The sequence below is a fragment of the Bombina bombina genome, chromosome 2 (assembly GCF_027579735.1).
Source record: "Bombina bombina isolate aBomBom1 chromosome 2, aBomBom1.pri, whole genome shotgun sequence".
NCBI lineage: Eukaryota > Metazoa > Chordata > Amphibia > Anura > Bombinatoridae > Bombina > Bombina bombina.
In genome coordinates this window covers 110,804,382-110,823,476 of record NC_069500.1, presented here as the reverse complement: position 1 = coordinate 110,823,476, position 19,095 = coordinate 110,804,382, and the positions used below count along the sequence as shown (strand labels likewise).

Here is a 19,095-nt window from a genome sequence, read left to right as displayed (position 1 = left end):
TATCACTTTGTCTGGTTTTGAGAATTTAGAATCGCTTACCACATGATGTTTTTCCCCTTATGTTGTTATATTCTTACTTGCTGCCTAGAATATTAGATCTGGGGTGTTACAGTATAGGTACACTTTACATGTAAACTTATGCACTAAGAAACACGTGTGTGTTGGTAAACAGAAATTACGTAAGTGACGTCAAATATCACGTAATTCCGGCAGGATCGAAACCAGAAGTGACGGAACTTCCGGTTTCAAGGTACGTGTAGCTTGAACGTAACTGACACTATATTAATTTGATATTTTAGGTCACAATACAATGATGTATAAGAAATTGATGGGTTGATAACCAAGTGGGTAACCTTTGTATGTGAATAGGAATCTTTATTTATGTACACTTTATGGATATGAAAATAGCACGATAGTCCCGGAAGTGAATGTTGTTAACTTCCGGGTTCACATTAACCTATACCGGAAATGATGCCATTTTTGACACCTTATTTAACCACGGTTGTTGTGTACACTGTATGTTCTGAAGAAGGGGAGTTTTAGTCCCCGAAATGTCAATAAATTTGACTTTTTGTTTTGGAGAAATCCTGGTTTGCCTCTGATTTTGTGGGAGTTCTTATATATACACGGAGCAACCGGGTGGTTGACCCTAGGAGGGCGGATTCACATTGGGACTACACATACATACATATACACACACCTCTCTGCATTATACTTTCATTATTTATTTTGTCCCCTTTTCCTGTAATTTCATTTTAAAAATTGGGAGCTTTTCAGTTCCTGTTAAAAATAGAAGTCCAGAACACTGTTATATTCCACACAGCCATTGGCTGCACACTTTAGTGACCTATTTATAACAGTCTCTAATTTGTCACAGCAGAGAAGGTAACCTAAGTTACAACATGGTAGCCCTTATTGTTTTATAGACACAAAAACTTTACACATATTTTGTCACTATTTAAACAGGTAAAGAAACTTTAAAAAATAAATCTGTTATTCTCAGACTAATTGTTTCTTTGAATGCATCATTCTTTAGTGATTAATGTCCCTTTAAAGGCATAATTGATACTGTCTAAGCTTTCTCATCTGTTAAAGGGACACTAAAGTCACAATAAAACTTTCATGATTCAGATAGATCACGCAATTTTAAGAGACTATCCAATTTACTTCAATTTTCAAATAGTGCACAATCTTTTTATATGTAAATTGTATGAGGCACCAGCTCCTATTGTGCATGTGGAAAAGTTCACAGTGTATATGTATAAGAATCTGTCATTGGCTGATGGATGTCACATGATACAGTGGCCCGGCAAATTTAAGGACATTTTAAAATTTGGTAGACCAAAAATCTACTTCTCATTTAAAATAAGTGTTATAGCATTGTCTTTTTATTATGCACTTGTTGATTATGCAATTCTACTGTATTTAATGTTCATTAAATACACTGACACTCACAGGCAGTAAGTATGCCTTTAATACTGCAAACTCTGCAGTAGTGTTCATGTATCAGCCTGTGTTGGAGACAGGAAATACAGGAGGAAGGCTAAGGTCCTTATTTGGGATTCATCTGCAAAATAAACTGTTTTGTTTGTAAATATGGTCTCATGGGTTACAGGTATTAGTTTTTACACTTTATAAAACTTGGAGTGGTGGAGTATTGGGGAACTGAATACAAGCTTTAAATGTTTGCAAGTTATTGCCTTCTAAAGATATTTAAAATGTTAGCATTATATAGTATTGAAACTTGGATTGTCCATAAACCATATCACTTGCATGTTTCTTTAGTGTAATACAATATATAGTAAATGGGATCTAATTACCCTCCTCACAATGCTGGCCTTGAAATCCAATGGGGCACAGACACATGTATGTATCAGCTGATCTAGATGTGCAGGAGCCTCCGTTCATGCATGATGCGTCATCACAGACACTACTGCTGCAGTCACCTGTATGTGGGAATGACAATGTTAGTATAAACTTTTATATGAAAGCATTATGTGTAATTTGTGCAGGTTATACAGAATGATTAACACTTACCTACATCAGCCCCACTCAAGGCCTTTCCGAGTGGCCACTGCCTCATATCAATCATTCGCCCATTTACAGACAAAGACTGAACACAGCCTTTAAAGCCACGGTTCGTCCCAGCTGACTTCACCAACCAGTAGGCACTGGGTGCTCCACCAAGGTAGAAAGGGGTACGGAATGTGATTTTACTATATTGCCCCTAAAGAGTAAATGTAATATTAAATTCAATAATAAATATGTTTATCAATTAAAAGGAGCATGTTATATATAGGAAGTAATGCATCCAATAGTCCCATGGCCTCAGATTAGTAAGATATTACAGAAGATGAGTAAGAAATGATGTTATTGCCTAAGAAATAGTGATATTTTTTCACCCCTGGTTAGGTCTTTATATTGTCCCTCCAGTCTATAGATCTATCTGATACTTCATATTTGACCTAACTTTAAGGGTATTATTAAAAAATGATTTGCAAAATTCAACTGGCCAACTGCAGTACTTGTACAGATTTATGGGTCACAGCTTTGAATACAAAGTTAATAAATGGAGCACAAATACATTAAAATACAAATAAGTTGCTGATTTTAGGCACATCAAAGTGGAAATTAGCTCAGAAGATAGAACATGTGTTGAGAACTATGTGAAAGCAGTATTTACAACAATGTTTTTAACAAGGTTATACAGTGTTTTCAACACTGCTGCCATTTAGTGCCCTAGACACATGAACACACCTGAGGCTACCTTAGTATATTTTTGAACAAATGATATCAAAAGAACAAAGAACATTTTATAACATGTCTCCCATTAAGCTTATTATTACTGCATGTTTTAGAGATAGGCGACAACTGAACTTGCAAATAAACTTAATTTTTTTTTTTAAATACATACACTTAAAGGGATAGTCTAGTCAAAATTAAACTTTCATGATTCAGATTGAATGTTGCTTAAAATTGCATGCTCTAATTTACTCCTATTATCAATTTTTCTTCGTTCTCTTGGTATCTATTAAAAAAAAGCAAGAATGTAAGCATAGAGGCCAGCCCATTTTTGGTTCAGAACCTGGGTAGCACTGTCTGATTGGTGTCTAAATGTAGCCACCAATCAGCAAGCGCTACCCAGGTTCTAAACCAAAAATGGGCCGGCTTCTAAGCTTACATTCAAATAAAGATACCAAGAGAACGAAGAAAATTTGATAATAGGAGTAAAAGTTGCTTAAAATTGCATGCTCTATCTGAATCATAAAAGTTTAATTTTAACTAGACTATTCCTTTAACCTCCAGTGATCTATTATATTAGGTTCCAGATTTTCAAAACAGATAAAGGAACCGACACTAACCTGTGATCTCCCTGATACAGGTGAATTATGATCAAGTTTCAGCCATCCAGTAAGTCCTTCTCTGAATATAGTGACAACATGCCAAGTGCCCAGCTTGATTTTACGGTCACTTGTAATAACCGCAACCCCTGTACCGCAGTTAAACCTGCAGGAGAAGACAAATTACAGCAATGCATGAACTTCTAATACTTAACCCTTTCATGACAGGGTCATAATGTCTACATCGAAACAGCGTTCCGATGTAGACAAATTGAAATCCCGTGACCGTGCATGCAATCGCGAGAATTCAATTATGGGATCGGGTCAGGGGGGTGTCCATATGATGTTAGGCACGCCCTCCAGACTGCGATCACATCCAGGAAGCGCCGTTGGCCTCAGGACAGCCAAACGGCTATCACGTTGTATTTCGTCCTAACAGCGCTAAAGCCCAGCGCGCCGTTTGGACTGAATACAATGCCATAACGGCGGTAAAAGGGTAACCTTGTAATTCCAAACATTTCTGTGGTGTTGCTATAGAATAAAATATCAGCCTTAACGTTTTTTTTAAAACAAACTAACATATTTTACTGCAATTATTTTTCAACAGCCAAACTCCACCGACCATACGCCTTATTTTGAGGAGCTTATCTTGGCTTTAAGTCTGTAGACAACATGGCTGGCCATGGTCATGAATTTAGTATAAAATATTCAGTTTTGCAGTTGTTATCAGTTAAAGCAAATTGAAAGATATGTAGCAGGGTTTGCTTAGATTCAGCAGAGTGATTTCATGTTCTGAGAAATAGACATTGCTACAATAACTCCCTAAAATGTATGGATTTTATAAGAGAATCATTCAAAACATGAGAACTTATTTGTAAAAAGTAGGATCAGGCATACTTTGCTTGATTAGTCATACGCATTTTATGCTACAATTTGACTCCTTTTTCTAACTATGGGCCAGATTACAAGTGGAGAATTATTTAACACTCCCATTTGAGCGTTAACTGCACTATAAAGTAAGCTTTTTGCGCGCGTCAGTAGCTTGCGTATTACAAGTTGAAAGAAACTATTTTAATGCTTGACGCGGAAAAAGTTTTTGATCGGATTTGTTGGGATCACTTGTTCTTTTCTTTAGAACAATATGGCCGGATAGGATATTTCAATAATTTTATTCGACTAATATATAGTTTTCCTACATCTGCGGTCATCATTAACAATGCAATTTTTCCAATGGTTTGTTCTCCAAAGAGGCACTAGACAGGGGTGCCCCCTCTCCCCATTACTTTTTAAAAAATGTTTTAAACCCCTGGCAATATTACTTTGACAGGAGCTCGAATGCATCCGGTTGGGCGGCCAGAAACTTGTTCTTCTACTTTATGCTTTATTTTTGAGCAACATTAAAAGGACCAGTAAACACAGCACAAAGCCAAAACCAAAATAAATATACAGCCACATAGATGATTAAGTTTATAATGTATATGAGCATTCAAAATAAAAACTTAGATAGTAAAATTATTATGAAACTTACATTTCTCCTGTCTGTTTTACCAATTGTTCCGAGGCTTGATCACCTCCCACGCCTAGAGGAGGCTGGGCTCATTGTGAGTGACAAGTTTTGTCTTCCAATCCAAGATTAGCCTATTTGCATTTTTTCCCCGTTGTGTGTGCATATGAGCGTGCACATGACTCCCTGCGTGTGCACGTGACCCCCTTGCACGTGCACGTGACCCCCCTCGCGTGTGCACTATTGTCTTTATAGGGAGCAGCTCTGCTGAAGAGCTTTTAGAGCAGGAGTGTCCTTTGTTGAGGAGCAGTAATACTCTACTACTAAAATCCAATCTTCATCAGCCACCAAAAAGCAGCTCTCTCCCAGTGCCTTACTGCTTTTCAACAAAGGAACCAAAAGAGAATAAGGCAAAATTGACAAAACTTGAAAGTGTCCTTTGGATTTTAGTAGTAGGGCATTACTGCTCTTCAACAAAGGACACTTTCAAGTTGTCAATTTTGCCTTATTCTTTTGGTTCCTTTGTTGAAGAGCAGTAAGGCACTGGGAGAGAGCTGCTGTGTGGTGGCTGATAAAGATTGGATTTTAGTAGTAGGGCATTACTGCTTTTCAACAATCTTTATCAGCCACCAAACAGCAGCTCTCTCCCAGTAGTGCCTTACTGCTCTTCAACAAAGGATACTTACAAGTTTTACCTAATTTCCCTCATTCTCTAATTGTCCTTTTTTGAAGAGCTGTAATGCACAACTGGCTTTCAGCTATCTCACAGTAATACATTACTGCTCTTCAACAAAGGAACAAAAAAAGGCAAAATTGACAATACTTGAAAGTGTCCTTTGTTGAAGAGCAGTAATGCCCTACTACTAAAATCCAATCTTTATCAGCCACCAAACAGCAGCTCTCTCCCAGTAGTGCCTTCCTGCTCTTCAACAAAGGATGCTTACAAGTTACCTAATTTACCTAATTCTCTAATTGTCCTTTTTTGGAGACCTGTAATGCACAACTGGCTTTCAGCTATCTCCCAGTAATGCATTACTGCTCTTCAACAAAGGAACCAAAGAGAATAAGGCAAAATTGACAATACTTGAAAGTGTCCTTTGTTGAAGAGCAGTAATGCCCTACTACTAAAATCCAATCTTTATCAGCCACCAAACAGCAGCTCTCTCCCAGTAGTGCCTTACTGCTCTTCAACAAAGGATGTGCAGTTACTTTGCATTATTATTTTTAATTGCTATAATTTTAGCTTGATTTATTTTTATTTTTTTATTAATTGCCTTGATTAAATTATTTCTATTCCACATCTAAGTGTAATAGATCTAGAGCAGCCCCAAATTACAGTGTGGACAGTGCACAAGCTTTTATGTGCACTGCTTCATTAAAGAAAGCACGGTCCCAATGTGCTGGTGATGCGTGACGTCACAACACTTCCGGGTTCACATGCGCATTGAAAGGAAAATGCATATACGTATATGCATTTTCCATTTATGAACCACATCCACGTGACCATGGAGGACAGGGAAAGTTTAAAACACTCGTTTATGAAGTCTGCTTGCAGTTAATTAAAAAGGTACAGCTCAACATAATTATTTTTTAGGCAGAATTGATTTTTAATGGTGCCCTGTATTGCTGACTGGTCCTTTAAGAAAAGCACCATTATTACAGAATATTATCTCTATGTTTGGATCAATTTTTAGGCTATAAGATTAATCTATTGAAATCAGAACTTCTATGGATACGTAAGAAGCCCGAAATTAGAATTAATCACCCGTTTATTGAAACAACCCAAATTACCTATTTGGGAATCAGACTGAGTACTAATCCAGCGGAATGGTAATTGCCTGAAGAATTGTAAAAAAAAAAAGTTAGAAGAGTGGGCCTGCCTCCCTATTTCTTTATCAGACCGTGTAATATTGATCAAAACAGTACTTTTTCCTAAATTATTATATATATTCCAAAATATGCCGATCTTTATACATAAGGCGGATATTCTTAGGTATAATAGAGTTTGTACCAGGTTTCTATGGAAGGGTGCGAAACCTCGGATAGCTATTCATCGACTTATGAATTCTAAACTTGCAGCTGGGCTGGCACTGCCTAATACCTAAGTCAACAATCTTGTGGCCCTAGTAAAAACAGCTATCGACTGTATTACTGAAAAAGAACGCATTACTTTGTTTCTCCGTGAATCCAATCTTACTGCTCCTTTCCACTTGAATGCCTTATTACACTGCCCAATAACGTCACTTCCTTCGACTATTTTTTCCCTGATTACTTTTAAAAATATTATAGTGGCATGGCAGAAGTTTTGTATTGAGTTAGCACTTTCTCCTTACATTTCTCAATTCTTACCTATTAGAGGCAATCCCAATTTTACTCCAGGACTGTCTAATACGGTATTCAAAAAATGGGCCACAAAAGGATTAAAGTCGATTAGTCAAATATTAGGATCTGACGGTCATACAGTTATCTTCGCAAACGTAGTCAATAATTTTGGCCTCCCAAAACAAGAGTTCTATGCCTATTTACAATTAAGACATTTCGCCAATGAATTAATTAAAAAATAGAGTTTAGATTGGTCCTTAGGTGAACTACGCAGCAGAATAACTGGATACCAATCTGGGATATATGCAATTTCCCCTCTTTACTTGTTACTAATTAAAAAATCCTCATCCACACAAATTAATGATATAGTGGCTAAATGGTCTAAAAAATTCCCTGAAATCAACGATCAGACCATAGTGGACAGTTTTAAAATAACTGAACAAGCATGGGTTTTGACACCACAGAGAGTGTCTCAGATTAAGATTTGTTTTAAGACTAATCTTACCCCTGAAACCATATCCAGATGGTATAAATTAAATGTTCTTTGCTGTAGATGTAAGGCAACCCATGCAGATATTTTTCACTGCTTTTGGGAATGCCCAAAAATTTTGCAGTTTTGGCAAAAAGTCCTATATTGGATGAACGTAGTCTTACACTTAGATTATTATATCAAACCAATTGAGATTTTCTCTTTCTCACCAAATTCCAAGTGGTCCCCAAAAACTTTAAACTTATAAATACTATCATATTAATTGGTTGTAATCTTATTCTTAGATCCTGGAAATCATGCTCAGCACCCAAAATTTCACAACTTAAAAATGCTTTGATTACACAATGTACGATAGAACAATATAACCTGCTGAACCCTTCGGATGACCAATTAATTCTCTTTTTTTAAAAATGGGAACTCTTTATATTATCATTGCAAGAATCCGTACAAAGGACGTTGGTCAAACCTATGCTCCAATCCCCCTTTGTACAATTAAATATTTATGCTGATCATTTCCCCAAATTTTGGATGGATGAGAGGTGTGGGCGAGTGGTGAAAGAGAGAGACAGTGGTTTTTTTCTCCTTTTTTATCATTATTCTCTTATATGATGTGTTTTTGTGATTCTCTAATCTATATAAATTAAATATGAACAATGGAGTTAGAAGAGCTTATGATAAAGGTATATAATCTGTAACTTGTCCTCACTAATATTGTTATGGGTCCTGTGTGACGCCTTGGTCTTTTTTTTGCGTGGTTATGCCTGCCTTCTATGTATATGCCTTCATTTTTCGTTTATAAATAAAAATCTTAAAAAACAAGTTGAAAGCAAACTGTTTTAGCTCACACACACTAACCCGTTTTGTGTAAAAAGCTGAACTTATAATATTGTGCGATAACCTATTCCTCCATATTAGTCAACGGAGTGGGGGGAAAAAATTACTCATGCGCAAACCTGGTCACATATTCTCAAGTCCCATAACCCAACATATAAATATTAATATAAATAAAAAGAAAGAAGCGCTCAACCTGGGAACAAACAATAGCATAATAGCTTGTTCTATGGCTAGTTACCACCCAAGAAGCAGCCTCTTTTTGCTCAACATGTGCCTTTCACAGAGAAGAACTTTCCTGAAGCATATCAGTCTGATACTGACTTCACAGTACAGTCCAGCCCCGAAATACCAGGCAATCCCTCTCTGAATGAGAGAAACAGCAAAACCCCAGACGTACGTTTCGGCCTATTGTGGGCCTCGTCAGTGAGGTGCAGCCATATCCCTCTAGGCATACTGAGCAACGGGTCCACGTCTGGATTCCCACATCACACTTAGGGAGACTTCCCTAAGTGTCGTAATTTGCATAAATAAAGAGAGAAGCGCTCAACCTGGGAAGGAACAATTGATGCGTTTTGTGACACTTATTTTGTTTCGTGAAACAGTTAACCAGAGCTCTCAGGTCGTGCTAACTTGATTGCGCTCATGCAATCGCATTTACTTTCAACTTGTAATGCAAGTAAAACACCTGATGCACGCAAACACCTCGCTATGAACTTCTTTTCATTCAAGTGTAACAGTTAGCGCACCACACGTAATCTAGCCCTATATAGTAATTTCTAAAATAGACACAATATAATTCAATAACTAGTAACAGTGACTAGTAATATATTTTCTGAGACTGCTAAACTTCAGTTATTTTTAACCATTTAAAATGTTGCCATAGATCTACTGCTGCAGATAAAAGTGTGCAGACAAAACTTCTCAAACCACTACATTTGTTTCTATGAAGTCCTCAGGCCACACATAAGCAAGCAGTGTTTTCCCCAGAATCTGATTTTACTGACCACACGCTAAAATTGTAGCCAATATTAAAGGAACATGAAACTCAAATGCTTTTATTGCAGCACTATTGCCATCATGTAGTGCACCACACATGTGCACGCATCCTATCTAAACATCTCTTCAACAAAGAAGAACATGAGAAAATCTAAAAAAAATATAATTGTATAATCTATCTGTATCATGAAAGAAAATGTTGGGTTTCATGTAACTAAGTTTTATTTCACAAATAATAATTAAATAAATTTATGTTTATAAATTATGCAATTATTGTATTCTTTCGATGCCAACTTGGCTGGTAAAATATTCTGTGGAGAACACTGAGCCAGGATTTAAAATCATGTATCGCTTGTGTTCTGTTTAGTAAGATGACAGCTGTGCGAGCTTCAGAAGTACAGAAGCAGATTCGTCAGTACTTAGTTATAAGGAATACGTTTTCTTTTATAGCTATCACACACTGGCTAAGGTTTTCTTTTGATGTATGTGCATCTGCCCAACAGATCTAGCAAATGTTTAATGGAATATTTTTTTTAATTTTTTTTTAAAGTCCATAATTTATTATTGCTGTTTTATAACAAGCATTTTACAATACTTACTGGAGCTAAGACTTACCGAAATTGCACACTTCTGCGAATTATTGCTAGAGACAAAAAATCCCCACGGCCGTATTCATTTTCTCCACAGTAGAGCAGCAAACCATCATCCCCTTGTGTCTGATATTAGATAAACAGTCTGATATTAGATAAACAGGTAACAAAATGGTGAGCTAGACAGACATTAAAAGGATAGCCTGATGCAAAAACTGCATGCTCTGATTCATTTGAAAAGAGACGGTCGCTGCTGTGTTCAGAGAACGAATTTAGACTTCAATGAAGAATAATACTTTCCTACTTTAAAGGGGAATTAAAGTCACTTTGCATATGTGCATACTATGAGCTTGATTTATCAAGCCCTTCAGCCTCCCTTTGACTGCAGGTTCTCACTTCTCAAGCAGCAATCATCAGACCACCGCTGCTTCCCTTCCCTCTTCTCCACTTCATAGGTGGAGAATTTCAATCTCCCTGTCTCATCCGGCAGGGGAAATTGACAACTCCTGCCCAAACGTGATTGGCTGTGTGCAGGCAAGGTTGCATCCAATCGCAAAATAGTAATATTAAATTCGGGAAGCAAATTGCTGCCCGCCAGAGGAGAGCTGTGGCATACAGGGGTAAAACAAAATTTATGCTTACCTGATAAATTTCTTTCTTTTGCGATGTACCGAGTCCACGGATTCATCCTAACTTGTGGGATATTGTCCTTCCTGACAGGAAGTAGCAAAGAGAGCACCACAGCAGAGCTGTCTATATAGCTCCCCCCTTAACTCCACCCCCCAGTCATTCGACCGAAGGCCAAGGAAGAAAAGGAGAAACTATAAAGGTGCATAGGTGACTGAAGTTTACATAAAAAAAATACTATCTGTCTTGAATAGACAGAGCGTGCCGTGGACTCGGTACATCGCAAAAGAAAGAAATTTATCAGGTAAGCATAAATTTTGTTTTCTTTTGCAAGATGTACCGAGTTCACGGATTCATCCTAACTTGTGGGATACCAATAACAAAGCTGTAGGACACGGATGAAGGGAGGGACAAGACAGGAACCTAAACGGAAGGCACCACTGCCTGCAAAACCTTTCTCCCAAAAATAGCCTCCGAAGAAGCAAAAGTATCAAATTTGTAAAATTTGGAAAAGGTATGAAGAGAAGACCAAGTCGCAGCCTTACAAATCTGTTCAACAGAAGCATCATTTTTAAAAGCCCATGTGGAAGCCACCGCTCTAGTGGAGTGAGCTGTAATTCTTTCAGGAGGCTGCTGTCCAGCAGTCTCATAAGCCAAACGGATGATGCTTTTCAGCCAAAAGGAAAGAGAGGTAGCCGTAGCCTTTTGACCTCTACGCTTTCCAGCATAGACAACAAACAAAGAAGAAGATTGGCGAAAATCTTTGGTTGCCTGCAAATAAAACTTCAAGGCACAAACGATGTTCAAGTTGTGCAACAGACGTTCCTTCTTAGAAGAAGTATTAGGACACAGAGAAGGAACAACAATTTCCTGATTGATATTCCTGTTAGAAACAACCTTAGGGAGGAACCCAGGTTTGGTACGCAAAACCACCTCATCAGCATGGAAAACAAGATAAGGCGAGTCGCACTGTAATGCAGATAGCTCTTCGAGCTGAAGAGATAGCAACTAAAAACAGAACTTTCCAAGATAGAAGCTTAATATCTATGGAATGCATGGGTTCAAACGGAACCCCTTGAAGAACATTAAGAACTAAATTTAGACTCCATGGCGGAGCAACAGGTTTAAACACAGGCTTGACTCTAACTAAAGCCTGACAAAAAGCCTGAATGCCTGGGACATCAGCCAGACGCTTGTGTAATAAGATAGACAAAGCAGATATCTGTCCCTTTAAGGAACTAGCTGACAATCCTTTCTCCAATCCTTCTTGAAGAAAGGACAAAATCCTAGGAATCCTGATCTTACTCCATGAGTAGCCTTTGGATTTGCACCAAAAAAGATATTTATGCCATATCTTATGATGGATTTTCCTGGTGACAGGCTTTCAAGCCTGAATCAAGGTATCTATGACCGACTCAGAGAAACCCCGCTTTGATAAAATCAAACGTTCAATCTCCAAGCAGTCAGTTGCAGAGAAATTAGATTTGGATGCTTTAACGGACCTTGAATCAGAAGGTCCTGTCGCAGTGGCAGAGTCCATGGTGGCAGAGATGACATGTCCACCAGGTCTGCATACCAAGTCCTGCGTGGCCACGCAGGTGCTATCAAAATCACCGAAGCCCTCTCCTGTTTGATTCTGGCAATCAGACGCGGAAGGAGAGGGAAAGGTGGAAACACGTAAGCCAGGTTGAACGACCAGGGTACTGCTAGGGCATCTATCAGTACTGCCTGGGGATCCCTGGACCTGGATTTGTAACAAGGAAGCTTGGCGTTCTGACGAGACGCCACCAGATCCAATTCTGGTGTGCCCCATAGCTGAACCAGTTGAGCAAACACCTCCGGATGGAGCTCCCACTCCCCCGGATGAAAAGTCTGACAACTTAGAAAATCTGCCTCCCAGTTCTCTTTCTCCTGGGATATAGATCGCTGATAGATGGCAAGAGTGAGTCTAAGCCCATCGGATTATCCTGGAAACTTCTATCATCGCCAAGGAACTCCTTGTTCCCCCCTGATGATTGATATAAGCTACAGTCGTGTTGTTGTCCGACTGAAACCTGATGAAACCGGCCGAAGCCAGCTGAGGCCACGCCTGAAGAGCATTGAATATCGCTCTTAATTCCAGAATATTTATTGGGAGGAGGGTCTCCTCCTGAGTCCACAAACCCTGCGCTTTCAGGGAATTCCAGACTGCACCCCAGCCCAGTAGGCTGGCGTCCGTCGTTACTATAACCCACGCTGGCCTGCGGAAACACATTCCCCTGGACAGGTGATCCTGTGACAACCACCACAGAAGAGAGTATCTGGTCTCTTGATCCAGATTTATCTGAGGAGATAAATCTGCATAATCCCCATTCCACTGTTTAAGCATGCATAGTTTGAGTGGTCTGAGATGCAAGCGAGCAAATGGAACTATGTCCATTGCCGCTACCATAAGTCCGATTACCTCCATACACTGAGCCACTGACGGCCGAGGAATGAAATGAAGAGCTCGACAGGTGGTTATAATCTTTGATTTCCTGACCTCCGTCAGAAAAATCTTCATGTCCACCGAATCTATCAGAGTTCCCAGGAATGGGACTCTTGTGAGAGGAATAAGAGAACTCTTTTTCACGTTCACCTTCCACCCATGAGATCTTAGAAAGGCCAACACTAAGTCGGTGTGAGACTTGGCTAGTTGGAAAGTCGACGCTTGAATTAAGATGTCATCTAGATAAGGCGCCACTGCAATGCCCCGCAGCCTTAGGACCGCCAGCAGGGACCCTAGCACTTTTGTGAAGATTCTTGGTGCCGTGGCCAACACGAAGGGAAGAGCCACAAACTGGTAATGCCTGTCCAGAAAGGCAAACCTTAGGAATTGGTGATGATCTTTGTGGATAGGAATGTGTAGATACGCATCCTTTAAATCCACGGTGGTCATATATTGACCCTCCTGGATTATTGGTAAAATAGTCCGAATGGTCTCCATCTTGAAAGATGGAACTCTTAGGAATTGGTTTAGGATCTTGAGATCTAGAATTGGTCTGAAGGTTCCCTCTTTTTTTGGAACCACAAACAGATTGGAGTAGAAACCTTGCCCCTGTTCTGCTTTCAGAACTGGGCAGATCACTCCCATGGTAAAAAGGTCTTCTACACAGCGTAAGAACGCCTCTCTTTTTGTCTGGTTTACAGACAATTGAGAAAGATGGAATCTCCCCTTTGGAGGAGAATCCTTGAAATCTAGGAGATACCCCTGGGTTACAATTTCTACGGCCCAGGAGTCCTGAACGATTCTTGCCCAGGCATGAGCAAAGAGAGAGAGTCTGCCCCCTACTAGATCCGGTCCAGGATCGGGGGCTACTCCTTCATGCTGTCTTAGTGGCAGCAGCAGGCTTTTTGGCCTGTTTACCCTTGTTCCAAGCCTGGTTAGGTCTCCAGGTTGGTTTGGATTGAGCAAAGCTCCCCTCTTGCTTTGCAGCTGGGGAAGAGGAAGCGGGACCACCCTTGAAGTTTCGCAAGGAACGAAAATTATTTTGTTTGGTCCTCGTCTTATTCGACTTATCTTGAGGGAGGGCATGACCCTTCCCCCCAGTGATGTCCGAAATGATCTCTTTCAGAGCAGGCCCAAATAGGGTCTTACCTTTAAAAGGGTTGGTCAAAAGCTTAGATTTAGATGACACATCAGCCGACCAGGACTTAAGCCATAACGCTCTACGCGCTAAAATGGCAAAACCTGAATTCTTTGCTGCTAACTTAGCGAGATGAAAAGCGGCGTCTGTAATAAAAGAATTAGCTAGCTTAAGAGCCTTAATTCTGTCCAGAATATCATCTAGTGGGGTCTCCACTTGAAGCGCCTCTTATAGAGCCTCAAACCAAAAGGCAGCTGCAGTGGTTACAGGAACAATGCACGCTATACGTTGAAGAAGAAAACCTTGATGAACAAAAGTTTTCTTAGACCCTCTAATATTTTATCCATAGGATCAATGAAAGCACAACTGTCTTCAATAGGTATAGTTGTACGATTAGCCAGAGTAGAAATAGCTCCCTCCACCTTAGGGACCATCTGCCATGAGTCCCTCATGGTGTCAGATATGGGAAACATTTTCTTAATAACAGGAGAGGGAGCGAACGGAATACCTGGTCTATCCCACTCCTTAGTAACAATGTCCGAAATCCTCTTAGGGACTGGAAAAACATCAGTGTAAACAGGAACCTCTAGATATTTGTCCATTTTACACAATTTCTCTGGAACTACAATAGGGTCACAATCATCCAGAGTCGCTAAAACCTCCCTGAGCAATAAACGGAGGTGTTCTAGCTTAAACTTAAATGCCGTCATATCTGAATCTGTCTGAGGGAGTAACCTTCCTGAATCAGAGATCTCTCCCTCAGATAGCAAATCCCTTATCCCTACCTCAGAACATTGTGAGGGAGTATCGGATACGGCAACTAAAGCGTCAGAAGGCTCAGCATTTGTTCTTAACCCAGAGCTACTGCACTTCCCTTGCAACCCTGGCAGTTTAGATAAAACCTCTGTAAGGGTAGTATTCATAACTGAGGCCATATCTTGCAAGGTGAAAGAATTAGACGCACTAGAAGTACTTGGCATCACTTGTGCGGGCGTTATTGGTTGTGACACTTGGGGAGAACTACATGGCAAAACCCGATTTCCTTCTGTCTGAGAATCATCCATTGCCAAACTCAAAATATGCTGTCTGCAAGTTATAGACATATCAATACAAGTGGGACACATTCTAAGAGGGGGTTCCACAATGGCTTCTAAACAAATTGAACAATGAGTTCCCTCAATGTCAGACATGTTGAACAGGCTAGTAATGAGACAAGCAGGCTTGGAAAACACTTTATTTAATGAAAAAAACACAACTTTCAAAAACGGTACTGTGCCTTTAAGAGAAAAAAAGGCATACACAAACTGCAAAACAGGTTAAAATTGCTTCAAATCTTCTGAAATTTTAACAGTGTACCCACAAAGCTTTAGAAAGATTGCAACCCAAGTAAATAGGCAATAAACCCCAAAATGAGCAAACCGGATTGATAATGCCCAAAGCCGGTAAAAAAAACCCTGTCTGCATCTTGCAACAGCTCTGCTGTGGCGCCTACCTGCCCTTAGGGGACGAAAATATGAGGATAAAGCTTCGTTTAGGCTCCAGGAGAGTACCAGGACCTCTGGAGATGCTGCTTGCTGCCTGTCTGTATAACTAGATGCGCAACTGAGGCGCGAAAATAGGCCCCGCCCATCTCACACGATGTTGCTGGGGCCTAAACCAAATTTATAAATCCCTGTTTATAGATCATGTGGGTTATAAAAACCCTTAAATAAGTCAAATGAACCCTCAACAGATGTCCAATCATAAAATAAAAAACGTTTTACACCCAGACACACAAACGTTTGCAAATATAACATCAAACTGAGTGCCCATGAAATTAGCCCATTATGTAAGCTAGTAATGCCCCTTATTAAACTAGGATTACTGCTTACCCTTCCCTTAATGGGGATACTGTCAGCCTTTCTGAGTTAACACAGTCTCTGCAGAAAAAATGACTGAACATACCTCATTGCTGTATAGCAAGAACCGTTCCTCACACTGAAGTTTTCCTGTACTCCTCAGCTCATGTGGGAACAGCAGTGGACCTTAGTTACAAATGCTAAGATCATCCTCCTCCAGGCAGAAATCTTCATCTATGTCCTGCCTGAAAGTAAATAGTACAACACCGGTACCATTTAAAATAAACTCTTGATTGAAGATAAAATAAAAACTAACAGTTTAACACCTCTTCTCTTTACCCTTCCTGCTTAGAGCCAGCAAAGAGAATGACTGAGGGGTAGAGTTAAGGGGGGAGCTATATAGACAGCTCTGCTGTGGTGCTCTCTTTGCTACTTCCTGTCAGGAAGGACAATATCCCACAAGTTAGGATGAATCCGTGGACTCGGTACTTCTTGCAAAAGAAATATGTACGCCCCCAACCCGCTCTTGATTGATAAATCGAGCCCTATATATCAGCGATTAAGCACTGCTTTGCAAACGATTTGCAAATACAATAAGTGATCAAATAATTTAATACCAGTGATTTGTAAACATAATTTGCACTGATTTATATCCCAAGGCCCTAACCCTTGAAACACCACTCAAGTACTGTTCACCGTCTCTTCTATGATGCCCCCTGTATAAAAAACAGTAATGCTGACTAAAGGGATATTGCACTGCAATGTTTTTTTTATCATTCAAACTAAAAAGGGAAACCGTACACTAGATTTTTGTTTATATAAATGGATCATCTACAGATCATTTATGCAGTCTATCTGGGAGTGTTTTTGTAACAATGTATAGTTTTGCTTATTTTTTTTTTAATAACATTGTGCTAATTTTTAAAATCGAAGACCCAAAGTATCAGATGTAGACTTAAGTCTACAGATTCCTGCTTACTCCTGTTTGTGTAATGTGTCTTATCATATGCAGTGAGGGGGTGGACCGTCTGCAGTTTTTGCTTTCCAGTCCAGTGGGTGTCCCAACCTAACATTTTCAACACTGGGCGCTTCTAAGTACGTTTTTAAAAGGTTTTATACTGGATGCTTATATCAGTATCTGTAAATATTTTTCTTTATAGTAGTGTCTATTACATGCAGTTAAAAGAAAATTGGTGTTTACTGTCCCTTTAAAATGAAAGCCGTTTCAGTTATACGTAATACTGCTGTATTGGCTTTCTACTTCCTACTAAGCCTCACTGACTAATAAGGACACCTGCCTCTGTTTTACTGGTGGGAAGGGACGCATTTCTGCAATTATGACAAGAAAACGGTTTTATTCAGGGCGGAAACTTAAAAAACAAACAAACAAAATACTTTTTAAAAACAGAATTTATGTTTACCTGATAAATTACTTTCTCCAACGGTGTGTCCGGTCCACGGCGTCATCCTTACTTGTGGGATATTCTCTTCCCCAACAGGAAATGGCAAAGAGCCCAGCAAAGCTGGTCACATGATCCCTCCTAGGCTCCGCCTACCCCAGTCATTCGACCGACGTTAAGGAGGAATATTTGCATAGGAGAAACCATATGGTACCGTGGTGACTGTAGTTAAAGAAAATAAATCATCAGACCTGATTAAAAAAACCAGGGCGGGCCGTGGACCGGACACACCGTTGGAGAAAGTAATTTATCAGGTAAACATAAATTCTGTTTTCTCCAACATAGGTGTGTCCGGTCCACGGCGTCATCCTTACTTGTGGGAACCAATACCAAAGCTTTAGGACACGGATGAAGGGAGGGAGCAAATCAGGTCACCTAAATGGAAGGCACCACGGCTTGCAAAACCTTTCTCCCAAAAATAGCCTCAGAAGAAGCAAAAGTATCAAACTTGTAAAATTTGGTAAAAGTGTGCAGTGAAGACCAAGTCGCTGCCCTACATATCTGATCAACAGAAGCCTCGTTCTTGAAGGCCCATGTGGAAGCCACAGCCCTAGTGGAATGAGCTGTGATTCTTTCGGGAGGCTGCCGTCCGGCAGTCTCGTAAGCCAATCTGATGATGCTTTTAATCCAAAAAGAGAGAGAGGTAGAAGTTGCTTTATGACCTCTCCTTTTACCGGAATAAACAACAAACAAGGAAGATGTTTGTCTAAAATCCTTTGTAGCATCTAAATAGAATTTTAGAGCGCGAACAACATCCAAATTGTGCAACAAACGTTCCTTCTTTGAAACTGGTTTCGGACACAGAGAAGGTACGATAATCTCCTGGTTAATGTTTTTGTTAGAAACAACTTTTGGAAGAAAACCAGGTTTAGTACGTAAAACCACCTTATCTGCATGGAACACCAGATAAGGAGGAGAACACTGCAGAGCAGATAATTCTGAAACTCTTCTAGCAGAAGAAATTGCAACTAAAAACAAAACTTTCCAAGATAATAACTTAATATCAACGGAATGCAAGGGTTCAAACGGAACCCCCTGAAGAACTGAAAGAACTAAATTGAGACTCCAAGGAGGAGTCAAAGGTTTGTAAACAGGCTTAATTCTAACCAGAGCCTGAACAAAGGCTTGAACATCTGGCACAGCGGCCAGCTTTTTGTGAAGTAACACAGACAAGGCAGAAATCTGTCCCCTCAGGGAACTTGCAGATAATCCTTTTTCCAATCCTTCTTGAAGGAAGGATAGAATCATAGGAATCCTAACCTTGTCCCAAGGGAATCCTTTAGATTCACACCAACAGATATATTTTTTCCAAATTTTGTGGTAAATCTTTCTAGTTACAGGCTTTCTGGCCTGAACAAGAGTATCGATAACAGAATCTGAGAATCCTCGCTTCGATAAGATCAAGCGTTCAATCTCCAAGCAGTCAGCTGGAGTGAAACCAGATTCGGATGTTCGAACGGACCCTGAACAAGAAGGTCTCGTCTCAAA

The 19,095-nt window shown here is 39.8% G+C and overlaps 1 protein-coding gene across 1 annotated transcript in view; it reads right to left on the bottom strand.

Annotated features, from left to right (window-relative positions):
• Positions 1-19,095, bottom strand: part of EGFLAM (EGF like, fibronectin type III and laminin G domains) — a 280,687-nt gene that overhangs the window by 85,218 nt on the left and 176,374 nt on the right. The window contains exons 8-11 of the mRNA XM_053699674.1: positions 10,103-10,203; positions 3,363-3,507; positions 2,038-2,227; positions 1,821-1,946 (exon numbers count right to left, since the gene is read on the bottom strand). Of these exons, the coding sequence (XP_053555649.1) occupies positions 1,821-1,946; positions 2,038-2,227; positions 3,363-3,507; positions 10,103-10,203 (562 nt within the window). The remainder of the gene's footprint in view (positions 1-1,820; positions 1,947-2,037; positions 2,228-3,362; positions 3,508-10,102; positions 10,204-19,095) is intronic.